This window comes from Bos mutus, chromosome 1 (assembly GCF_027580195.1).
Source record: "Bos mutus isolate GX-2022 chromosome 1, NWIPB_WYAK_1.1, whole genome shotgun sequence".
Taxonomy (NCBI): Eukaryota; Metazoa; Chordata; class Mammalia; order Artiodactyla; family Bovidae; genus Bos; species Bos mutus.
This window is the reverse complement of record NC_091617.1, coordinates 116,041,957-116,067,698: the sequence shown is the minus strand read 5'-3', so window position 1 is coordinate 116,067,698 and position 25,742 is coordinate 116,041,957. Positions and strand designations below refer to the sequence as shown.

At 42.3% G+C, this 25,742-nt stretch overlaps 1 protein-coding gene across 1 annotated transcript in view; it reads right to left on the bottom strand.

Annotated features, from left to right (window-relative positions):
• The window catches only part of CLRN1 (clarin 1), a 43,722-nt gene extending 18,548 nt beyond the window's left edge, over window positions 1-25,174 (bottom strand). Inside the window, exon 1 of the mRNA XM_005904792.2 lies at window positions 24,922-25,174. Within this exon, the coding sequence (XP_005904854.1) occupies window positions 24,922-25,174 (253 nt within the window). The remainder of the gene's footprint in view (window positions 1-24,921) is intronic.
• Window positions 25,175-25,742: the final 568 nt, after the last annotated feature.

Below are 25,742 nucleotides of genomic sequence, written 5' to 3'. Positions count from 1 at the left end.
TGGGTCAGGAAGATTTCCTGTAGAAGGAAATGGCACCCACTCCAGTATTCTCGCCTGGAGAATTCCATGGACAGAAGAGCCTGGTGGGCTACAGTCCCTGGGGTTGCAAACAGTCAGACACAACTAAAGCAACTTGGCACACACCCAGAAGTACATCATGCCACTTTCAGGCCTGGTCTGTAAGAGGACCAGCCATTTCCACTTCTTTTCTTTTGGAGGCTTGAGCTGCCGTGCAGGAAGTCCAGTTCTCTGCTGGGAAAAGAGACCACCCAGAGGAGCACCAGGGCACCAGACACAGGAGGAAAGAATCTTACACATCCAGCCCAGAAAAGCCTCCAGGTGACTCCAACCTCAGCTGCTGTTCAACTGCAGCAGAGAGAGACCCAATCAAGAGCTGTCCCAGCTGAACTGGTACATTTTTGTTTTAAGCCCCTGAGCTTTGAGCAGCTATTGCACTGGGAACAAGACACTTTCAGATAGTGATAATGCTATGGAGATATAAAAGAGGGTGATGGGATTTTGAGTGATGGATAAGTGGATGGGGGTGGTCAGGAAAGTGACACCAGAGCTGACACCTGAATGTTGAGAGGGAGGTGGCTATACAGAGATCTGGGGAAGAGCAATCCAGGGGAAAGGAACACAGCTGAAGCGGGAGGGAGCCAGTGCAGGTTCCTGGTGAATGAGGTTGAGGCAGAAGTGGGGTTGCTAGGCTGGGATCAAATTGTTACACCTGCTAGCTCCTGGTCTGTTGACCATGGTAAGGGGCGGGGGATGGTCTGCCCTTATGCTAAATTCATTTGGAAGCCACTGGAGGGTTTTAAATAGGAGAATGACATAATCTACTCCAGGATGTAAAACAATAGCTCTGGGGCTTCCCTGGTGGTCCACTGCAATACAGGGGACACCAGTTCAATCCCTGGCATGGGGAGACCCCACATGCTGCGGAGCAAATAAGCTCGTGTGCCTCAACGACTGAGTCTGAGCTCTAGAGCCTGGGAGCCACAAGTAATGAAGCCCGTGCACCCAGAGCCCATGCTCTGCAACATGAGAAGCCACTGCAATGAGAAGCCCGAGCAGTGCAACTAGAGAATAGCCCCTGCTTGCTGCAATTAGAGAAAAGCCCACCTGCAGCAAGCAAGACCCAGCACAGCCAAAACTGAAAAAACAAATCTTCTTAAAAAAGAAGATTGCTCTGCCTTGCAGAGTCATGAGTCTAAGGGGGGGAAAGAAGGGGGAAGGGTACATGTGGAAGCTGGGATCCTGAGGATGGATTTGGGGCGATGATAAGAGATGGAGGCCTGGCCCAAGGCATAAGTGGCAAAGGCCGTGAGAGGTTGTCAGATTTGTACTGTATTTTGGAGACAGAAGATAGACTTGATGAAAGTAAGAAATTGAGGATAACTCCTGTAGTAACTGAATAAACGGTGATGCTATTAAGTGGAATAGACAAGTAGAAGGAGCAGGTTTGGCCATTGGGGTGGGCAGTGATGCAAGAGTTCTATTTTAAATATTTGAAGTTTGAGTTGCATTTAAGCTATCCTAAGTAGAGACGACAAATAGGTTGTATGTATCTGGAGGTCTAGGAAGCAGGCAGAGATATTGAAGGAGGTGAAACTAGGGTGAGGAAAGCAAGGTGTCTAGAGCAAAAAGGAAAGCTTAAGGAGATAGTGACACTCTGGGGCCAACCCTGTACTTGCACGAACCCAGGGTAGATGTCTCATTAACTTCTATGACCAAGGTGTCTTCATGGCCTCATCCTAGTCCTGGCCCTGGTCATTAAAGCCAGGGAATGGCTATCACTTGTGGAGAAGCTATAGCTAGAGGAAAGATGGACTCAGGAGAGGAAGAGAGCTTATGAGTTAGGAGCAAATTCACAGATTGAACAGCAGGGAAGCCAAGGGAAGAAAATGTCTCAAGGAGGAAGTGGTCAGCTGTGCAAATACAGGTCCTGTGGCCACAGTGCTGTGCTCCTGATCATGTGTCCGAAAGCGACCAGGAGAAGGAGGTGCATTGGTTCAGAACAAACCCTTCACCACTTGTAAGATATAACTCACAACATATGGACATGCATGAAACATGCTTAGTGCTATCAGAGAGGGAGCGTCCTCTTCACGAGTACAGACAAGGTCATTCTTTTAAGCATAAAAATCTACCTTTTATTTATGGGCTTCCTTGGTTGTTCAGGTGGTAAAGAATCTGCCTGCAATGCAGGAGACTTGGGTTCGATCCCTGGGTTGTAAAGACCCCCTGAAGAAGGAAATTGCAACCCACTCTAGTATTCTTGCCTGGAAAATTCCATGAACAGAGAAGCCTGGAGGGCTACAGTCCACAGGGTCACAGTCAGACAAGACTGAGTGACTTAACACTACTACTGCCTTTTAGGTAAAATGAAGCAAATTCTGAAATGCCATAATGTAAAACCCCAAAAATAGACTGACCCGTAAACATTGCTTTACCATGAAATTTAAGTAATTGCTCTGTAACTGAAAAGCAGACACACAAAAAGGAGAGAGTACTTATACTTAAAGATGCTCATGTTCATTTGTCACTCTAAACAAAAAAAGTTCATGTTTTTAAATATCATTTTGGAAATTCAGTCATTGTGAACCAACCCCTCAGTGTATCAATAAAAATAAATGTATCTGGGGAAAATAGGTGAAGGATACCCGAAATGATAGTATTCTCTGCACCGTCATTGCAACTTCCTATGAGTCTAAAATTGTACCCTCGCGGTATTCTCTGAGTCCTCACTCAGGAGTCCTGGGCAGGTCATTTGAACTGAGGTTTACTTACACAATGTTTCCTTTACAATCTCATAATAAGAGGGAAAAAAAAGTGAAAGTGTTAGTTGCTTAGTCATGTCTGACTCTTTGCAACCCTATTGACTATTAAGCCCACCAGGCTCCTCTATTCACGGGATTTCCCAGGCAAGAACACTGGAGTGGGTTCCCTTCTCCAGAGTATTTTCCTAATCAAGGGATCAAACCTGGGTCTTCTGTATCACAGGCAGATTCTTTACCATCTGAGCCACCCGGGGAAGCCCCATAATAAGAGAAAATGAAAGAAAGTGAAGTCGCTCAGTCGTGTCCGACTCTTTGCGACCCCATGAACTGTAGCCTATCAGGCTCCTCCCTCCATGGCTCCTCCCTCTTACTCCAGGCAAGAGTACTGGAGTGGGTTGCCATTTCCTTCTCCAGGGGATCTTCCCCACCCAGGGATCAAACTTGGGTCTCCCAAATTCCAGGCAGACGCTTTAACCTCTGAGCCACCAGGGAAGCCCCATAATAAGAGAAATGCACATTAAATCTGTGAGATACCATTTTCCACAAATCATATTTACAAAGATGAAAACATATAGTGATAGACTGTGTTAGTTAAGACGTAGGGAAATGGAGTCCTTTCTGTACTTTTCTTAGGAGTATAAGTTGATGTGGCTTCCTTTGGGGCTTTACATGACTGTTAAGCATTAAAATACATGTATCCTTCGCTCAGCACTTTACTTCCAGGAGTTTATCCTATGGATGCTTTGTGCATGAATTCAATAGAATGTCACAAGGATATTCATGGCAGCATTTTTTAAATTTATTAATTTTTAATTGAAGGATAATTGCTTTACAGAATTTTGTTGTTTTCTTTCAAACATCAACATGAATCAGCCATAGGTGTACATATCATGGCAGCATTTTTTTTTTTGTAAAAACAAAAGGTGGGAAATTATTTACATGTCTATCAGTATGGCATCCATACAATGGAATGTAAGTCAATGATTTCAAACAATGAAGCGAATCTTTAAGAACAGGTATGGACTTATCATTAAAATGTGATGTGTGATGAAAAAAACACACATAAGGAGAAAGTGCCTGATTCTGTCATTTGGGGAAAAGCCAAAGGAGGATGTATATAGAAACAAGTAATAAGTATTTCACATATCTGATTTAATTCAACGATGCCATGGTATAGGTACCATTATTAGTTTTTTTCCTCTAGCAAATAGTTTCCTCTCTTTCCCAGAGGAAACATCTGGGACTCAGAGGTAATGTGCCCAAGGTTTTTATTTAGTGAGTTGCAGAGACTTGAACTCATGTCCACTCTTATTCACCAGGCTAGAGCCTTGGGGACAGGCATGCTTGTCTAGGCAGAGACTATTTCTAAAAGATTACACGTGAAACTGGTAGCATTGCTTCTGGGCCAGGAGACTGAGAGATTTTTCATTATGTACCTTTTAAAAACATAATTTTTATTTACTTATTTATTTTCGGCTGGGATGGGTCTTTGTTGCTGTGTGGGCTACTCTCGAGTTGCGGTGTGTGGGCTTCTCCTTGCAGTGGCTTCTCTTGTTGGGGCGCATGGGCGGTAGGGCACCAAGCTTCAGTAGTTGTGGCACACGAGCTCAGTGGTTGTGGTTCCCAGGCTCTAGAGCACAAGCTCAGTAGTGTGTCACACCAGCTCAGTTGCTCCATGGCATGTGGGGTCTTCCCAATTCAGGAATCAGACCCATGTCTCCTGAATTGGCAGGTGGATTCTTTACCACTGAACCACCTGCAAAGTCCCCATGATATTCCTTTTAGTTCCGTTTGGGAAAAAAAAATTTACCACTCTGCACGCATTATCTATTCAATAAATACATGAATATTAAAAACAACACAAAAGGATAAATGAAGACAAAAAGTTCCCATGACTGCTCTAGATTAAAAGAGACTTTAGGAGATACACTAACCAAATGCAATGTGTGGGTATTGTTTGCGATTTGAACAAAACTTTGTAAAAGACATTTTTGAAATAACCAAGGAAAATTGACAGTGGACTGAGTTTTAGATATTACACAACTGTTATTGATGTTGTTGGTTATGTTAAAGGTGTTGTGATTGTGTTTTGAAAAGTTCTTATTAATTAGAAATTGGATGGCTGGATAGATAGATAAAAATAAAATAAGAAAATGCCTCTGCTTTGTTTGGAAGATGGAGGCACACGGGGTGTTGAAATGCTGAGCCTGGGTTGTTAGTGATTGTACTGGTCCATGCTGCCCTGTGTTCTGAGGGCACAGAGTGAACCAGCTGGTCTGTGATCACTTGCCCTCCCAAAATTCCAACTTCTGAGACATCTCAATCAATCTGACCTGCTATTCTTATACTTGGTCAGCTGTTGCTTTGGTTTTGACCAGCAGTTATCAAAAACCTTGGTTGCTTCTATCTCCGCACCTGTAGAATAAGTAGCAACCTCTTCATGTCTGACGGGGCAGGTAGGTGAAACCTGTTTGAAAATGGAGGGTTATTACCAAATCGAAACAAAGGCAGAAGAAATTGTACTGATTTGCCTCCTGGAAAGAAAAGCCAGAAGCTAAGTCAATATCACGTGGAGCATGTTAATTCTTACGAAGTCTCTTAAAATTCCTACAGTTGTGAGAAAGTTACCCAGGAGGGCACTAATCCCTGCTTATTATGCTTACATCTTATCAAGTTTCTTTGTTTGATAAAAATTCCCTGAGGTCTATAATGACCAATCAGAGCTCTGATAACAACTCTCCATTTTCCAACCAACACTAATCTGACTTTTCCTTTGCTGAAGATGAGAGCAGACCATTCAAATAAAAATTGGAAGTTGTCACTTTAATGATAGTGGATATTTTGTGTCCAGGAGGTAGATTTGTTCCTCTTTCCATTCTTTGAGGTGTAGGATTACAACACAGAAGAAGGATTTGAACATGTTGATCTCCGGAGGGGCTGTCATTAATCCAGCAAGTCACTTCTGGCCTCGAGAAATTACTTGATTAGCTGTTGACAAGTGAAAGGGAGTTATTTATGAAAACGGGCAGCCGATGCCATATTAATAGCACAGGCTTGGTCTGTGGGTTCAGCATTACTCTCCCTCTCTTTCATTCCCTTATCACTGATTTCCTCCATCTGTCTATGACTCCGTGTGTCTAGGTCTCCTCATCCTTCAACCATCCAAACCCCTAAGTACCCTTTCTTTTTTCACCAGACTTCTTCAAAGAGAAATACGTGAGTAATAAAAATACGAATAAAAATAAGAGTCAAATAATTATATGGCATTTGCTGTGTGCCACATGCTTTAGGTATATCGCATAAATCAGCATACTTAATACAATATAAAGAAAGTACTATTATATGCTCAGTGTATAGATTTAAAAAAAAGAAGGCATAGAGAAGTAAATTGTATAAAGTCACACAGTGGCCTCACTGCCTTTGCTTTTACTTTGCCCTCTGTTGTCAAGATTAAATAAAATTAATACAGTAAAATATTCTCTTTTTAATGTAATTTTGTGCATTTTGACAAATGCTTGCAATCATGTAACCACCACCGCAATCAATTATCAGAACTATTCCACATTTCCCCAAACTTCCTGCTTCCCCTTTGTAGTCAACCCATCCTCCATACAAAGCTCCTGAATGTGTGACTTTATAAGAAACTGCCAAGTGTTTTCCACAGTCGCTGTACCATTTCACTTCCCTACCCACCATGCATGAGAGTCCCAGTTGTTCTCCTTTCTTGGGGACACTTGGCAGGTTTTTTTAAATTGTAGTCATTTAATAGAAGTGTAGTTTATCTTGTAGCTTTAATTAGTATTTGCCAAATGACTGATGATGTTGAGCATCCTTTTGTGAGTTATTTGCCTTCTATATATCTTTTTTTTGTTGTTGAAGTGTCTGTTCATATCTTTTGTGTGTGCATTTTTTACTGAATTGTTTATTACTGTTATTATTGAGTTTCAAGAATTCTTTCTGTGTGCTGGATACAAGGCATTTATCAGATAAGTAATTCACAAATATTTTCTCTGAGTCTGTGGTTTGTCTTTTCATTCTTTTATCAGTGTCTTTTGAAGAGCAGTCCTTATTTTAAAGAATTCCAATTTATCATTTTTTTTCTTTTATATATCATGTTTTAGATGTTAGATCTGCAAGGTCACAAATAATTTCCCCTATGTTTTCCTTCTAGAAATTTTTTAGTTTTAGGTTTGCAGTTAAGTCTACGATCCATTTTAAGTTATTTTTTGTGTATGGCCAAGGTTAAATTTTTTTACATATGAATACCTAGTGTTTCAAGACTTTAAAGCTGACCATAGACTTAACATATGACCCAGCAATCCTATTCCTAAATGTTTACAATGGCTTTATTTATATTTGTTAAAAACTGGAAACATTTTAATATCCATCAGCTGGTGAATGGACAAACTGTGGCCTGTCCGTAAAATAAGCGACCCCATGGACTGCAGCCTGCCAGGATCCTGTCCATGGGATTTTCCAGGCAAGAATACTGGAGGGGGTTGCCATTTATTTCTCCATAGTAATACAAAGGCATGGACTATTGGTGTGCATGATAGCAAGGGTGGATCTGAAATGTGTTATACTAACTGAAAGTAAGTGAATTCAAAAGGCTGCATATTGTATGATTACATATAGATGACATTCTGGAAAAAGCAAAATGATAAGGACAGAAACGATAAGGATCATTGGTTACCCAGGGTTAGGGGTGGGGAGGAGACTGACCACAAAGGGGCATAAGGGAAACTTGGGGGGTAATGAAAATGTTCTATATCTTGATTGTGCTGGTATTAACATGCCTCTATGCCTCTCAGAATTCATAGACCTGTACACCTAAAAAGGATGAAATGTACAGTATGTAGTTATACCTGAGATGGTTAGATAACATCACTGACTCAGTGGACATGAGTTTGAGCAAACTCCAGGAGATGGTGAAGGACAGGCAAGCCTGGCATGCTGCAATCCATGGGGTTGCAAAGTCAGACACCACTGAGCAACTGAATAACAATGACAGTAAAGCTCACCAAAAACAAAGAAAAGCAGGAGGAACAGGGTGTAAAGTGAATGCTGCCTTCCAGGTGTGAGTGATAGCCTCGGCAAAGGTGACCGTTTGGCATGGAGGAAGGAAGAGCTTGGTTAGAGATGAGAAAAGGAGCACTGGGCCAGGAGTCAGGCACTCAGGTTCGGGTCCACTCTGGGACTGTGAGCAGGTTAATGGATCCCTCTTTCTCTCTGTAAAATAAGGGTCTCCATGGGGCAGCCTGGGAATGGACTAGGCATTTGAAATTAGACAAAAGAAATTCAGTTTTAGCTTCTTTTCTAACTCTCTGAACTCCCTAAACCTTGATTTCTTTGAAAAAAAATAAGACTAAGGGGATTCCCTGATGGTCCAGTGGTTAGGACTCAGCACTTCCACTGTGGGGACCTTTATTTGATCCCTGGTCGGGGAACTAGGATCCCGCAAGCTGCATGGCACGGCCAATTAAAAACAACAATAATAATAAGACTAATCCCATCTTTTGCTCACTTCTGTGAGGATTTAATGACATCGTGGAAGGAGAACCTAGTGTGTGATCAGTGCTCAGGAGAGGTCTGCTACAGTGCACCCCTGTCTTAGGCCAATTTCCCTACCATCCATCCCTCCCACCACCTCAAAGATACTGGTCTCCTCTCTCTGCCAGAGTATCAGTTTCCCCGTCTGTTGGATAAGTCCCATCAGCATACAAACATGCTCTCATTTTTCTCATCTTAAAAAAAAATCTCACTTAAGTCCTCCTCCAGCTCTTACCCGCTTTCTCTGTTTCTCTTACAGCAAAAGCTCTCAGGGAGTTGCCTACATTCTCAGCGTCGTTGTCTTCTTTCCACCTTCTCTCTTGAACCCACTGCACTAATACTATTAATACATTTCCCAGGACAGCCAAGAGCTTCAAGCTGTCAAACCCAAGGGTCCATCTTTCTCCCCATCTTACCCAGTCTACATTTGGCACAGTGGCTCATTCCCCTGCTCCTGGAAACACTTTCTTCTCTTGGCTTCCAGACATTGCCGTCTCCTGGGTTTGTTACCTCCCTGGCCACCATCTTGATCTACTTTGTTGGCTCATCTTCATCTCTTGAGTCAACCAGAGGACAACTCATTTCTTTGACCTCTTCTCTCCCTCTTCACCCTCTCCCCCAGTGCTCTATACAGTATCATAGCTTTGACCAGAAATACTCTCAAACAGATGTTTCCAGCATGACTTCTTCTTGAATCCCCAACTTGTATGTCCTCCAATTACCTACTGAACATGGGATATTGAGTAGGCATGTCAGTGTGTCCCAAAGTGAACTCAGAATCTCCTCTTCTCACTCTTGCTTCCTTTAGCGTTCTTCATTTCGGTTGCTGGCAGTCCCATTCTTTCTTGGCCTCATCCTCAATTCCTCTGTTACTCTCACACTTTGTGTTGAACCCATCAGGAAAACCTGCTGGTTCTGCCTTCAGAGTCAGACTACGTCTCCCTGTCTCCACTACTCCTCCTGGTCTAAGCCACCAGTATCTCTCACTTGGAGGACTGCAAGGGCTTCCTAACCGGTCTCCCTGCCACCACCCCTCCATCCCGCACTCTGCTCTCAACCCGGTGGCCAGTGGAATCTTTCAAAAGTGAATTGGGTTATTTCAGTTCCCCACTTAAGCCCTTCTGGTGGATTCTCATCTTGCTGAGTATAAGCCAAGTCATTACAATGGCCCATTAGATCACCCACACACAAGGTTGGACTTCTTGTCAAACCTCTGACTTCATCTGCTGCCTGTTTCCTTGCTTGGTGTGCTCCAGCCACTGGTCTCATTCCTGTACTTCAAATGTGCCAGAAACACTTGCACCTCCGGGCCTTTGCTTGTACTGTTCCTTCTGCCTGTATATCCCCTAGATATCCTCACAGCCTGTTCCTTCAGCTCCATGTCTTTACTTAGATGTCACTTTCTCAGGGAGACCTTCTTTTCTAAAAAATTATTTATGTTTAATTGAAGAATAATTGCCTTACAATATCGTGTTGGTTCCTGCCATACATCAACATGAATCTTAAAGTTGCAACCTCCTGCCCATTCCCCCACCCCCCGCACTACCAACCCCTTTCCTTGCTTTTATTTTTCTCCACAGCAATTATCACCATCTGATAAATTGTATATTTTTACTTGTTTGTTTGTTTCCCCCATAACATGAGGACAAGTGCCTTGGTCTGTTTTATCCACTGCTGTCTTCCTGGCATCTAAGGATGCTCGCAGAACAGTATTTACCAACATTTTTTTTTCACTATTGCTTCTCACCCCAGGAGTCTTTTTAGACATTTCTCCTAATCGCCCTCCACACATGAAATTTTAATACCACAGATATACTATGTATTGGTTTCTGTATTATATTTGTATGTGTACTGTATACCTTATAATATACACTTTTTGAAGGAGTAGGGGTTTTTGCTTGCCCTGAAGAACTAATTTTCACCTCCTTTGGGGGTTTCTGCTGCTGTGGAGAATGCACCATGTAGCTGCTGGACACGTGTGTGTTGGGTGGATATGTCTCGCTCTGGGGAGGATGTAGGGGCAGAGCCTGGTTAGCAGGTCTGGGGTTTTTTGGTGGAAACCAGTGGTTCTGATGGGAGGGCGTTAGTGCAGCATCTATGAGGAGGGAAGGAAGGAGGGGAGAGGTCAGTCCAGCCAGAGACCACAGGGCCAAAGTAGATGAAGAAGCAGGTTGGCAGTTTTAAGTGTGTTGGGAGTTTCTGGTTGGGAACCAGAATTTGTCCTTTGAGTCAGGCAGTCACTGGTGACCTTAATAGAAGCTGTTTCTGGGGTTGGTGGTAATCGAAGCTGAATTGAAAGAGCTTTTGGAGAGAATCTGGGACAATGTGGAAATAGAATAGTTGCCAAAGGGATGAGAGGAGCTGGTGTGGGTCTTTTTTTTTTTTAAGAAGTTGAAAGACCTGGCTGGCAACTAGAATGGAATTTCAAATCTCTTTATTAAAAGAAAAATTTTAATCCAACATACTTGGGGGATTGTCAACATGTTAGATGGAAACTGATGGCTGTTATTTAATAATAAGGTTTAAAGTTTGGAATTTGTGAAAGAATCCACATCAAATGTTAACATGACACAGCTCTTTTTTGTTGCCAGAGTGGGAGAATGGGGCAAAACGGACTTCCTGTCTCTGTGTTTCTGTTAGTTTGTCCAACGTTCCTGCTGTTTATGGAGGGAACTTATAACTGAAAAATGTTATAACATTGAAATGGAAATTAAGATATGAATTTCACCTGCAATCCCATCAACATAAAAAGCAAGCCTTTCCTTTGTTTTTTTTTTTTTCCTTTCAAATATATTACTGTAATCATAATGGAGTTCTGAGGTCACATTCTGTTCTTTTTATTCAGGATATAAGCAATCCCCATGTCACACAGATTGTCTTCATAACTACCATTTCGATAACTGCGTGGATTTTCCATCAAACTGCTGCCCTGCTGCCCGTTAGGTTGACTTCCATTATTTCAGCATTATGGTTACTGTTTCCCACGAGCATTTTCAAGTATATACCTTTTTCTTTCTCATTATAGGGGTGGGTGATGTGCAGGAATAACCTTTTGGAGGCATTCCCAGGAATAGAATGACTTGGGCCAGAATACTAAGAGAACACCATCTAGATATGTAGATACAAGGGAATCTAAAGACAGTGAGTTATATTCTATAACACTCATGTTAAACTCCTGGTTCAAAGCTCAATTCCTCTTTGGAAAGTCTGGAAAGCAGAGATTTCAGACAAGATATCAAGTTAGAAACAGAGCTAGAAGAAACCAGACGTTGAGTTGACTCTCCTAACAGAATAGAAGGCGCCCAGGTCATAGGAGGGCTTCTCTGGTGGCTCAGGTGGTAAAGAATCTGCCTGTAATGTGGGAGACCAGAGTTTGATCTCTGGGTTGGGAAGATCCCCTGGAGAAAGGAAGGCTTCAACCACTCTAGTATTCTTATCTGGAGAATTACATGAACAGAGAAGCCTGGCAGACTATAGTCCATAGGGTTGCACAGAGTCAGACATGACTGAGCTACTAACACATACATACATGCATATACAAGTCATAGGAAGGCAAGGGAACCCACATGGCTGAGCACACAGAGGAAAGCTGTGGGACCCTTGTGACTGCAGTCTGCTCTCATGAAACAGCCGAGTAAGTCATAAGGTAACGGCTGGGAGTGAAAACACGGTCACCGTGGTGCTCTCTGGAGGAAGTTTACCCTCCTGCCGTCATTCAGTGGGAGGCTCTGTTCCTCAAGCTGTATGCCTTGTGTCTGGACCCCCACTCTCCTTGAGCCTCTGAACTGTGGTCCCCCCATCCCCGCAAAGCCTTTCCCAGCCTTTCCCCCTTCTGTCCCTCTTTGGATATTCCAGATTCCCCAGCTCTTAAGCACCCACCACGCTCCAGCTCTGTCTCCCTTAGTCTTATCTGGCTTACAAAAGGCTCAAAGATACCTAGTGAACTGAACTCTTCCATTTCAGAGAGAAAACAGAGGCCATCAGAAGATTTCCCACGTCTAGGCCTACTCCTGGTGCTCTCTGACCCTTTCCCACACTGTCCTTTCTGAATCCATTAATCATCTAGCTGTCCCATCTGTCTACAGCCTTTTCTTCTTACTGCTGTATCCCGTCAGCGTAGACTTGTACTCAATATCCTCCCACTATATGTACGTATGTATACACACACACACACACACGTAGACACACACACACACACACCCACACACCCTAGCCTGGCCTTAGGACTCTTCTCGCCACTCCCTGTCCTCAGTCTTCTCTGGGTCCTTACCTCTCCTTCCCTCCTCAGCTCCCACAAGGTCCTTTCCTCCCCCTTCCTACAGGAGGACCACTGCATCAAGACTGCTTTAGCAAAGGTCCCCCGTGACCTTCTGGTATAAGATTCAAAGGACCATTTTCATTGTCTCTCATGTGACACCTCCGTTGCTCCCTGGTTGAACATTGCTCCTCCCGTGGTTCTCCCTCAGCCAGGCCCTCCCAGTTCACTGACCATCTCCTCTCCTCCCCTTTGCACGTCCCTCCTCTTCTACCTGGAAATACTAGCGCTTTCTAGAACACATCTTCTTTTGCCTTCTCATTTGACTCCCACCTCGAGAAGCCTCCTCTTCAGTTGTAGCTCCAACTACTACCTCCAATCTGCCGGGTCCCACCTCTCTGCCTTTGCCCCAGCCTTGCTCATGACCTCCATATCTGTATAACTGATGGACGTCTCTTGTTGCTAACCCATACGTGAACTCATTAAACGTGACCAAAAGTCATTCCACTTCCACTCTAAACTGTCCCCTTCTGTACTTATCTTGGCAAGTGATCCCAACCATCTAGCCAGTGGAAGCCTGGGGTTCATCCTCTATCACCAAGTTCTGTTGATATTTGCTTCTGATTATTTTGGGAATATTTGTACCCGGCTTCCAGCCTTCTGACAATGCTTTGGTTTGGACCTCCAAATCTTGGAGGAACCTTCTGACTATACTCCCTGCCTCTCTTTCAGTCTTCTAATCTGTCTTCTGTTCTGACACAAACCTACTTAACATCCTTAAGTGGTACCCCAATGCCTACAAGATAAAGTTAACCAGTGAAGTCCCTCACATTCTATTCTCTTCTTCCTCTCCAGCCTTACCTTCCTCCTTCTTTTGTCTCTCACGTGTCCTCTGTGCTCTGGCCACAATAGGCTCTTCCTATGTTGGTTCATGCTGTTCCTTTGCTCAGAATGGCTTGTTCAATGCCATCTAGTGATATCTAACTCTAATCCTTACTTTCCTCTGATCTCTCTGTGCCTTGCCCTGACAGACAGTAGTTCCGTTTCTTGGAACTTTGTAAACAAAAATGATTGTGTTGATGATAATGATAATGGGCACGATTACACCGTCCATAGTTCTGGTTCTTCCCCCTTCTGGGCCCATGGGGATTTCATGTTTTGGCTCCTTTGAGGGCTCGGTCATGTAACATCCTTGGTGTGTGTCAGTTCCAGGTCAGAGAATTTAGTTGCCTGGGTGAGAGCTCTTTGTTACAATAACTGGTAATATTACAGATGGTGACTGAATCCTGGAATGGAACTACAGCTAATCTCTGATGAATATGTACTGTGAGCAACAAATCAATCTTTGTTAATTTTTTTTTTGGGGGGGCTGCCCTGCATGTCTTGGAAGATCTCAGTTCCCCAACCAGAAATTGAATCTGGTCCACAGCAGTGAAGACCCAGAATCCTAGGCCATCATGGAATTCTAAGTCTTCTGTTGATTTAAACCTATAATATTGGACTTCATTATTAAAACATAGCCTCACCCATCTTGACTGAGAAAACTGTACATACAGCTCTTACAAGTGGTCAGTTATTTAAAAACACTTCTGCTAGATTCTTGGGTGTTTAGGAACAAGTACTGTCTCATTCCCCTTGAGTCTAGAAGAGCACTGGAGCACGTAAGCACCGATGATCTTTTCAGGGGGTGGTGAGAGCACCATACTCTAACTTACAAAGAATTTGTATTTTACATATGAAGTGACATTGTTTTCAATAGATCATTGGAAAGTAATAAGAATAAGATTTTTTTTTAAAGCTGTTTGTTTTTACTAACTGCTAAGTATGTTCTTTTATTGCCATTAATCCATGCTTTATTTGATCTCTTTAAATGTATGGCTTTCATTTCAGTTGCCTTAAAATTTATTTCATTTCTGTCTCCTGGGTTCTTCTGCTGTATTTTATCCCAAAACCTTGTTCTCTGTTTATCTCTTACTGATTATATCTTTCATCCTGCAATTCTTAAAACAGGACTCAGTAAACCTGGTCTAAGCCTCTGTTTAGGCACTAATCAAGAGTATGAGGCGGTTAGAATATCACACATGACCAAAGGAAGAAGAGGAGGGAGCTTGGTGGGAAGAGAGAAAAATAGTTAGACATTAATCAAAAGGTGACAGGCTGGGAAAAGAGTAGCTTTTGGAATCGGAAAAGTGAAAGTGTTAGTTGTGCAGTCGTGTCTGACTCTTCGCAACCCCACAGACTGTAGCCCGCCTGGCTCCTCTCTCTGTCCATGGAATTCTCCAGGCAAGAATATTGGAGTGGGTTGCCATGCCTTCCTGCAGGAGATCTTCCCAACCCAGGGACTGAACCCGGGTTTCCTGCATTTCGGCAGATTCTTCACCGTCTGAGGCACTAGGGAAGCCCAAGTCTGAGATTAAATCTGGTTTTGCCACTTACCGCTCATGATGCTTCAGCTCCTTGTCTGTAAATGTGGATGGTAATATAAATAAGTTGCAGAACTTTTGAACAACACAATATCATTTATATGGAAGTTCTATAAATTTTACATAATCACTTAAGCATTTTTTTTAACATAATGAAAATGGCAGAAGAGTTGTATATTTACCAAGAGTGAGATACTTAATGGATTTCCCTCATGGTCCAGCAGCTAAGACCCTGCTCTCCCAATGCAGGGGGCCTGGGTTTGATCCCCTGGTCAAGAAAATAAATCCCACATGTAGAAACTTAAAAAAAAAAAAAAGATCCTGAACGCCACAGCAAAGATCGAAGATCCTGTATGCCACACGGAGATCCAGTGCAGCCAATAAATAAATGTTTTTTGGAAAAAGAGTGGGAGATTCAAGAGCCCAGTGCAGTGTGAGAGCACCGGCGTTTTCAAATCTCAGGATTGATCCCTGGAACTGGTGGGAGTTATCCAGCCCATAGGTGGAGCCATATCTGTATATTAGGACTTAATATCCTCCCAGAGAGGCCCTGAGATTACATGGCATTCAGATGATCTGTCTTGCAGCTCAGGGTTTTTTTGTTTGTTTTGCTTTGTTTTGTTTTTCCCCTGGCCTGACAGGTGACTATTGCTATACATAATCCAAGAACTTCAGATTTGATCACTTATTTGCTCCTTGTCACACACGTCCCTCAGTAACAGATCTACTGCCCCCATCAGATCAGATCAGATCAGTCGCTCAGTCGTGTCCGACTCTTTGTGACCCCATGAATCGCAGCACGCCAGGCCTCCCTGTCCATCACCAACTCCTGGAGTTCACCCAAACTCAAGTCCATCGAGTCAGTGATGCCATCCAGCCATCTCATCCTCTGTCGTCCCCTTCTCCTCTTGCCCCCAATCCCTCCCAGCATCAGAGTCTTTTCCAATGAGTCAACTCTTCGAATGAGGTGGCCAAAGTACTGGAGTTTCAGCTTTAGCATCAGTCCTTCCAAAGAAATCCCAGGGCTGATCTCCTTCAGAATGGACCGGTTGGATCTCCTTACCGCCCCCATTCTCACTTCTATTTCCCTATTGCTATTCCTTGCACATTTTCTGATAGCACACCTCTAAAGAGGGGCCCTGATAGTCTTCAGGAGACAGGGAAATGGAGGCCAAGATACTAGCTTTATCTTGATAAAGTGTTGGAGAAGGTGGTTTAGATTGTCCATCCAGTTCCATTGAATTGGTTGGTCTCACACTCCCAACCCCCTCAGCCCGTCAGCCCTCACCTGTCAGCGAAAGTCCTCCTTCCCCCGGGCAGACCTGGCACCCTGACTCTGGCCAGGAGAAGAGCAGACTCCTGTAACTGGTGGGCAGATTTGGAAAGACGGAATGCCTTTGAAGCCAAAACTTGCTCAGTTTCTTACTATAAACCCACCATTCAGATCTGTTGTTCCCTCCGAGCCCAGGTGGGTGTGGATGAAGTGTGAGACCCTTCCTAGAAATACGCCCGCTAAAGGAATGGAAGGCAAGCATTCCAGCTTGAACTCGACCAGAAAACCTCCCAACTGTTTGGGAACAATACTAAACATGACTTCTCCCCCTGCCCGCCTTCTGGTGACCTCGTCCAGCCCTAACACAGAGGGCTCCTGACTCTTCGACCTCACCTGATTCTGCCAGTCTCGGCTGTCATCTGCCACAGTACTTCTCAATCTTGGCTACACATTAGACTCACTTTGGAAGCTTCTAAGCCATCCAGTGCTCAGGCCCCGCCTCCAGAGATCCTGATCCAGCTGCTCAGGGATGGGGCCTTGGCATCGGTAGTTTTCAGGACTCCCTGGGTGATTCTAAAGCACAGCAGGGTTACAGACCACTGATCTAATGATTTAGGTCTCATCGACCCTATCTGTCTTCATCTGGCCAGATGTAAATTGCAGGTGACACCATCCGTGAAGCTCTCAAAACGAAGGCAGCCTCTGACAATGATGTTAGCAATGGTGCCACCTCTTCTTCCTAGATTAAAGCCGTGGTGGTAGCTTCAGAGGTCCTGTTTTTCTTCTCGACTTGTCCTTCGCATGAAAGGGATGTTTCAAAAAGAAGTTGTATTTGGCCCCTTGGTGCTCAGCTATTCATTTTCTTGAAAGGGACTAAGGGGGAAGATTTCTTTCTTCTTACAGAAATGCTCTTTATCTGACTTTTCCCCTCAGCCCGTCTGCAGCCTGTCATTATGAAAATCCAGTAAAAGACATTTCTTGACATGAACTCAGTGCATTCATCTCCTTTAATATCACCCCGAATCTCACACCCAGGTATCGAGCCAGGCTTCTGATGGCTCCATGGTCAGGGAGAATGAAATCCATGACCCCAGCACTTAAAAGGAAGAGACTCGATGGTATGATAGAACCACTTAAAATGCAGTTTTCTCAGTACCTCGCCTGAATTTCTTTCAGCTGAACTCTACCTATCTGACTCCAGCCTATGGGAAGCAGCCCCATCAGTGAGTCTTAATCACCCACAGTGGCTGAGGGACGGCAGATGCTTTGGTGCATATGTGTCTCCGATAACAGAACCCATTTAACTGCTCCAAATCCACAGGGTATGATTATGTTGGGGTAATAACTCCCAAGAATGGCTTTGCCACAGTTATAACATGCTGAGAGGGAGCGAAATACGAATCCTGCATAAATTAGTCTGCCAGGTACCGTTAGCTATTAGTCAGTGCTATCAGACCTGTAATGAAAGGGTATCACACCACAGCCACTCTGGCTGTTTAGCTACATGACTGGATGAAAGGCAAATCTGATGTTGTTTCATTTAAATGAGTTTTTTTTTTTTTAATCTACCTGCTTTTAGCTTTATGAAATCCCTAATACAGTTCAGAGATTAAAATGAGCTTTTATTTTTCATCTTTTGAGAAAAGAGATCTTGATTTGTACTCTAATTCTAACCCATTGACTCCTCATATCAGTTTTTATAGTGAATCAAATGTACCTGCATTTTTTTTTCTAATTCCTGCTTCTGTTTTGAAACCTGTTCTTGTCACCTCTGGAAGCAGCCCGCCATTTTCATCATTGCCGTGGTTAAATAATTATTGTAGTGCAAGTAACTAAATGGGGCTTCCCAGGTGGCATGGGTTTGACCCCTGGGTCGGGAAGATCCTTTGGAGAAGGAAATGTCAACCCATTCCAGTATTTTTGCCTGGAAAATTCCATGGATAGAGGAGCCTGGCAAGCTATAATCCATGGAGTCACAAAGAGTCAGACACGACTGAGAACATGTACTCACACAAGTAACTAACTTTGAAGATCTTACCATGAAGGTTTTCACTGGCAGAGATTTTTAAATGAGCTAACCACAGTTGAAACCAGGTGTCTCTGCCTTCAGCGTTAACTATCAACATCAAGATAATATAATTATATAACCCAAAGTTTAGCCACAAGCATGTGACCTGCTCAAGCTAGATCCTGGCTTACCTATTTTATTTTCTAAAGGTCAAATTGGGGCTGAAATATCAGGGCCACTGAAATGTGAAATAAAGAGGCAATGAATGAATTCAAATCTGAAGGCCAACTACCATCACTTGGTTATATGAGAACTAGGTCGTGTGAAGTACTAACACAGTGCTTTTTCATCTGTGAGGTTTTTTTTTCTTTTTTTCTTTTAAAATAAACTGAAGTAAAGTTGACTTACAATATTATATTAGTTTTAAATGTATAGCATAGTAGTTTTATCCTTTTATAGATTATACTTCATGCAAAGTTATTATAAAATATTGACTACATTTCCCATGTTGTATCTTAATGGTAGTGGGTAACTCTTAATCCTCTTCGCCTACTTTGCCTCCACCACCCATCTCCCCTCTGATAACCACTAGTTTGTTCTCTGTATCTGTGAGCCTTTTTCTGTTTTATTTGTTCACTTTTTATTTCAGATCCCACATATGATTGAAAACATATGGTATTTGTCTTTCTCTGTGTGACTTATTTTACTAAGTATAACACCCTCCAGGTCAATCCACATTGTCACAAGTGGCAAGATTTCATTCTTTTTTATGACTAATATCCCATTATATATGTAAAACATATCTTTTTTTAATCTATCCATCTGTTGATGGACACAGTTTCTGTATCTTGGCTATCCTAAATGATGCTGCTAAGAACATAGGCTTACATATATCTTTTTGAATTAGTGTTTTTGCTTTCTTTGGATAAATATCTAGGTGTGGAATTGCCAGGTTGTGTGGTCATTCTATTTTTAAGTTTTTGAGGAACCTCCATACTGTTTTCCATAGTGGTTACCAATTCCCACCAACAGTACACAATTTTTCCGTTTCCTCCACGTCCTCAGCAGCCCAACATAGTATTTTAAATAGGTGGTGAAACTAAGTCCTGCTTGTACATTTTCCTCATCTCTTTGCATAATGTATGGAGACAGAAGGTGGTAGAGGAATGAGTAGATCAAGAATTTCAATCCTAGGTCTGCTACTTACTAGGTCTGTGACTTTGGGAAATTTTTGTGACCTCTCTTGAGTTTCCACGTCTTCCACTTCTGTTTGTTCAAGGGAAGCAGGATCATAACGCCTCCATCTAAAGGTTGGAGATCATGTATGCAAAATGCCTGGCACCCGTGAGGCACCCAGTAAATGGGCAGCTGAAACTAGTATTTTTTTCTTCTGGATTGCCTGAAAGTCCTTGGGGAAGATGAGTCACCCTCAGAGATTAGAAGAGAAAGCAGGATGGGGGGTGGGGTGGGAGGGAGGCTCTAGAGGGAGGGGATATATGTATAATTACAGCTGATTCAATTTGTTGTACAGCATAAACTAGCCAACGTTGTAAAGCAATTATACTCCAGTTTTTTAAACAAGCCTTCTTCTAAGGATGAAAAAAATAAACGAGAAAGCAGAGCAGCAAATTATAAGAACAGTTTAGAAGACATCCTCCAACAGATAAAGTTCACACACCAGGATTAAGTTCCAAAAGTTCCACTGAGAACCTGCCACACGGAGTTTCAGAAGCAGCCCCATCCACCTCTACTTCCTCTCTCAGGAAAGCACAGGTCAATGACATTACTCACTGTCAGGATGGAGGGTAATTTAAAGGGAAGGCAGGGGTGTGTGTGTGTGTGTGTGTTTACATATTTTGTTGCTGTTGTTCAGTCACTAAGTGGGGTCTATTTTGTGACTCCTTGGACTGTAGCCCACCAGGCTCCTCTGTCAATGGGATTCTCCAAGCAAGAATACTGTAGTGGGTTACCATTTCTTCCTCCAGAGGATCTTCCCGACCCAGGGATTAAACCTGTGTTTTCTGCATTGGCAGTGGATTCTTTACCACTGAGCCAACAGGGAAGCCTGTTTACACATATAAGCAAGACTACAATTGTCAAACAAGGCTGATTTTGTGGATTATTTTTTCCAATAAGGATATTAGATGTAGTTGTTAGGAAGGAAGCAGAGATAAATTCTCTTGTCCTGGACTAGCCAAGGAGAACCAGAAGTTCCTTCTCTCAAAATCACCTTTTCTGTATTTCTCACTAATTTGAGGATGATTTCTGCTTAAGTTCTGCCTTTGGGTAAAGAACACCCTTGGAGTGTTAAATATACTAGTCATTCTTCATTTCTTGACATTACCAGTTAATAAAATCAGATTCAGGAAAAAGGAGTTTTGCAGTGAGGATGGAAGAGGAGCTTCTAGAGAAAATGAAGAGGAAAAAACAGAAGGAGGTTGGACAGCCTCTCCATGCCTTTAGATCTCCCTTTTTCTCTTTCTCGATAATTCTCTCTTAATTCCTTGAGGGTTTATGGCTGTTCCTGCTCTTTGGAACCGACTAACCCCTCTCCCTAGAATTCCAAAACATCCCATTTTTCACTTTCTCCTTCTTTAACCTGCAATTTTCTACACAAAAAGTGAAAGGTTATGACAGGGGAAAAAAAGAAGCACTGACTTTGATAATGAAATTCGTCTGAGTCCTAATAAATGGAAGGTATTTCAGAATACTTCACAAATCAGGTGCTTTAAGCATGAGAGAGCAAAGGCACACAAACTCGCCACTTCTAATGATGGTGGCTAACATCTGTCAGTGGAAGCTGTGAGCATTTGAAACTAGAAGGGTCATGCAAATTTAAAGCTGGAGGGACCTTGTTTAGAACAGCCAGCCTCTTGTTATACAGATCATAGAGTGTTTGAACTGGAAGAAATGTTAGAAATCACCTAGTTTCACCTCCCATTTGATAGATGCAAGAGCTGAAAAGCAATGAAGTGACATAATTTGCTTCAAGTCTAATCTGCAGCGAGTGGCAGAGTGCTGCCCCCATCCCACATTGCTTATTCTTGATAGTGCCAGTTTACCAAACACTGATTAAGCACCCCTTTGTGACATGCGTTGTACTAGGTCCTAGTATGAGGGAGTACCAGGATGCATAATAGCCTCTGCCTTCTTAGGGCTCAGGATCTCCTTGCAGAGAAATCTCAAGAACTTTTAATACAGGTGATGAGAAATAGCAGAGTGAGCATCAAGGTCTGGGAAGGAGAGAGGAGCAAACAGTTATTTGGCCGTGAGAAGCTGGCTTTCCCCTTCGCATTAGTGAAGATAGCTAGAACATTACTATCTTCTAATCACTTTTTTCCTCAATGGGAGGTAAACAACCTCTCATTGGCGGAACTGTTCTAATGGGTGAGTGGGGCTACACAATAGGGCACCTAAGCTGCAATGCCAGAGGGGCCCTGCAGGTTGAGTGAAACAGTACAAGTGTATCCTACCCACCTCCCTCCCACCAGCTAGTCTTCCGTGAACACAATAGGTGTCCCTCCTACCCCCACTGTGCCGGCTTCCTCATGGCAGTACGCTAAGGAAGAGGGGAGAGACAGGCAGTGTTACCAGAAGGCGGAACGTCAAAGACGTTTGCAGCCCCGCCATGTGTAGGCAGAGTGATGGGAAAGATGCAGGACATATAGAATGGTGACCGGTAGATCACCTGGAACAGCTGGGATCAGCAGGAGACCACGGGGATAGAACGCCAACTCTCAGTGATGGTCACAGAAATCCAGAATCCCAACTATTCTACCCCAAAATATGTTTGAGAAGCCACCTTTTTGCTCACAGAAGTAGTTTCAATGCTCCCTCTGCAATCTGGGTCATATGCCTTAACTGGTCAAGAAGCTCTGCTTCTCTAAAATATGAAGTAAGCTAAACCTCTGTTAAGCTTTTTACAAATTTTCAATCATAAGGTCCAAATTAAGATGCTTTAAAAAGTATGACTCAAGTTACAAGCTACGAAATGCTGTGATTGGTTAAATTTTGTTTTTCTGATTTAAAAAAAAAAAATTATCCCATATGTTTTCCCCAGCTCATTGAACAGTCTTGGCAATGAAGAGATCAGCACATCTAGGAATGATTAATGCCATATGATTCTTGAAGATCATATTTTGATAATGCTCCGCAGTGTTTCAAACCAAAACAGAAACCCACCCACACACCCTGAGCTCAAAACTGATACTTTTTGTCTTGATGGCTACATTTAAAGTTTAAACACCATCATTAAAATTTTACAGGTGACATATCAGGAAAAATTAAGCCAACCAGTCGTGCTGCCTTGAAAGGAAAATAGTCCTTCATTATAATGAATGAAATTGTGTTTTATGTATGAATGCTACTGATCTCGAGAAGATGAACCGCTGACCCATAAATGGATGAGAATCAGCCAGAGTAAACGAGGCAGAAGTTTTCCCAGCATAATTGTGCAGGCTCACAGGGGAGATTTTTGTTATAATTAAAAGAGACAGAGTGGTCAATAGGGAATATTTAATAGGAGTAAACATGACAACGTTGCCTAACTATTTTCTGGTTCATTCTTCATCCCCATGTTATACTTATATCTGGGTTTTAAAAGTAACACATATGTTGCACATAAAAATAATACACATAAACTTGTACAGCAGAACCAAGCAAAAACTCATTTAGAACATGGACACTGACAACGCCCAATTTATTCCAAATAAACCTCCAACTAAATTTGTCCAGTGCAAAATTTTCTTCATTAGGCTGGAGGAAACATTCAGAGAATCACAGGGACTAATGCAATGGTGTGAGGTAGGCGGGGGTATTGTTTAAACCCCATCAGCTCTGAAACTTCACAGAAAGCAAAGGGACCCCCAATTAGAACAACTTCATTACAGACAGAGCTGGCATAGGACACAGCCATGAAAAATTGCTTCACTGAACTACAGAGGAATGCGGCCCTGGGAGGATTAAATGAGACAAAATATGCATACTGCTTACTGTCAAGTACGTATTTAGAAAACATATTATTGTTTTGGAACATATCCTGTGCTATGAGTAAAGTTTATCTTCATTTCACTGTGGAAAATGCAGAGACTCCAGAAACCCCTGTAGGCTCTCTGCTTTTGTCTAAATTCATTTATGAGAAGCTTTACTCACACTTTAGCTTGCCAATGACTCATGGTTAAATCATTTCACTCATCTTTTTTCCTTCTTTGTCTTTTAATACAGTTGCAATTCATGTGACATTCTGCTTTGTTCTTACCCTGAACCCCTTGGGAAACTAAACAACTCTAACAGCCCCCTTACCTTAAGGAAATAAAGCCATTCAATAAAAAGGTTGGGGATCCACTTCATCCAATCTAGTCAATGCTGATTTCTTAAAAAGCCGAATACTAATTCTTGGGGATTTTCTGGAGCCCTGTGCAAATTTCTATCACTTAATAGCCTATGTGAGTTGAAAGTTGGTGTCCAATGGTGCTAAGAAGTGGGAAGGAATGTTGTGGAAATATAAATAGGCCAGCACTGAAATTTAATTAGACACTGCATATGTTAATAATAAATTCAATTAATTTAGCTTTCCACCTATGCTAGGAAAAAAAAATACCCAGGCAAAATAATAATTCATTTTAAATGCCTCAATTGGTAACCTCCTTTCCTGAAGACTGATTTATGCAGTAATTTACTGGCTGTGTCTTCATAAGATTGTTCCAAACCAGCCCATTTGAAATAATAATAATTTCTGAATGTGTGCTGGGAGAGATATAACAAATGACTTCTTATTAATTTTCATTTAATGAGTTGCCTATTCACATGGTAATTTTTTAAAAATTCTCTTCTTAAGACACACAGGTAGTAAATAGTCTGGGTAACACTTCCATTTCACAAATATCGCAATAGGAAAATCTGTCTCTTATGCTCCACGTAATTCAAAGGTCAGTCAGTGGCAAATTTTCCTAAATAGGTATCTAATTCTTTCTCAAGTAGCATGGCACATTATTTTAAATTTCTATAGTCAGGTGATCCAAATTAGGTAAGGAAAAAAGAAAAAAATATTTATCAACAGTAAAGTTCCTAGCAGGGGAAATGGGGGTATAGACAGGAAACAAACTTATGTGCCAGGAGTAAAAACAGCTAGAGTTGGTTAAGGAGCTCATGACACTGGTTCTTTTTTTTTTTTAACTTGTTATTTTGTATTGGGAAATAGCCAATTAACAATGTTGGGATAGTTTCAGCTGGACAGGGAAGGGACTCAGCCACACATACATGACACTGGTTCTATTTTAAAGAACAAAACAAAGATCTTCTCTTACACTTTGCTATTTCTCCAAGCTCCCCTCTTTTAAAAATAAGAGCCCATAATTTCCTACATAAATATTAATATTTAAGAATGTTTATCTTTATCAAAAGTTAAATTCCCTGGTAACTCATTAACTGTAAGTTGTCATAAGAAAAATAGAATGAAATAATAAAAACCAGAAAGAAGCTGCTCAGAAGAGATCTATGTATTTCCGATGGTTCATACCTCTTCAACAAGTCCTGCAATAGACAGGGCAAGGTTCTTAAAAATAATTTCTTGCAACACTTGGAAGAGCTTGCCTGCACTATTAAATAATTCAAATGGAATAGTTACTTACACGAGAACTGAAAGGGCCTCTTTCCCAGGCCACACTGTCTCACGCCCTCTCCATGGAAAAGTCCGTACTGCATCTCGCCCATGAACTTGTCCAGCTCCTGCCCTGAGGCGTTGACTAGCAGAGCCCCAGTTTTGCAGAGAAAGGTGGCTTTGATCCACAAAGGTGTCCCCAGGGCTGTCACAACTCCGAGGGCACACATGAAGCTTAACATCCCAGCCATGCAAAAAATGACTTTCTTCTGTTGGCTTGGCATGATGAGAAATGGCTCTTATGAGGGTGAGGTTCAGAACTCAGACCTTTGTGACCAAGGAGAAATGACTGCCCCTTTGACTGTATTTATTATAGAAGCTAAACAGACAAATCCCAACTGAAACAGCAACTTCACCACTGACGGCATCTCTCGCCGGGTTAAATGTCAGAATCCCAGGGTGGAGGCGGCTTCATCATGCTTGCTTGGTTTTTTTTCCTCCTTTTCTCTGCTTCTAATTTGAAATCTTAAGACTAAGAACCTAGAGAATAAACCTCTTTCAAAGTGCCTGCAAGTATCTGCTCTTCAATCCCCTGGTAACAGAGGTCTAAGATAACAGATGGAGTCCTCTGTGTAACCTGATAAATGCCTCCCCTTTCCTCTGCTTATTGTCTGATTGGGTGAGTTGAAACTTTCAGAAACAGGCTTGGCTCCCTTGGTAAATGATCAGCTACTTGAGAAGTTCATTTATTGATGTGTTTTTATTTTTGTTTTTGTTTTAGGTGGGAGGAGAAGAGGAGTTGCATTAGAGGTAGGAAGAATATATATATATATTTTCTTATATATGTATATA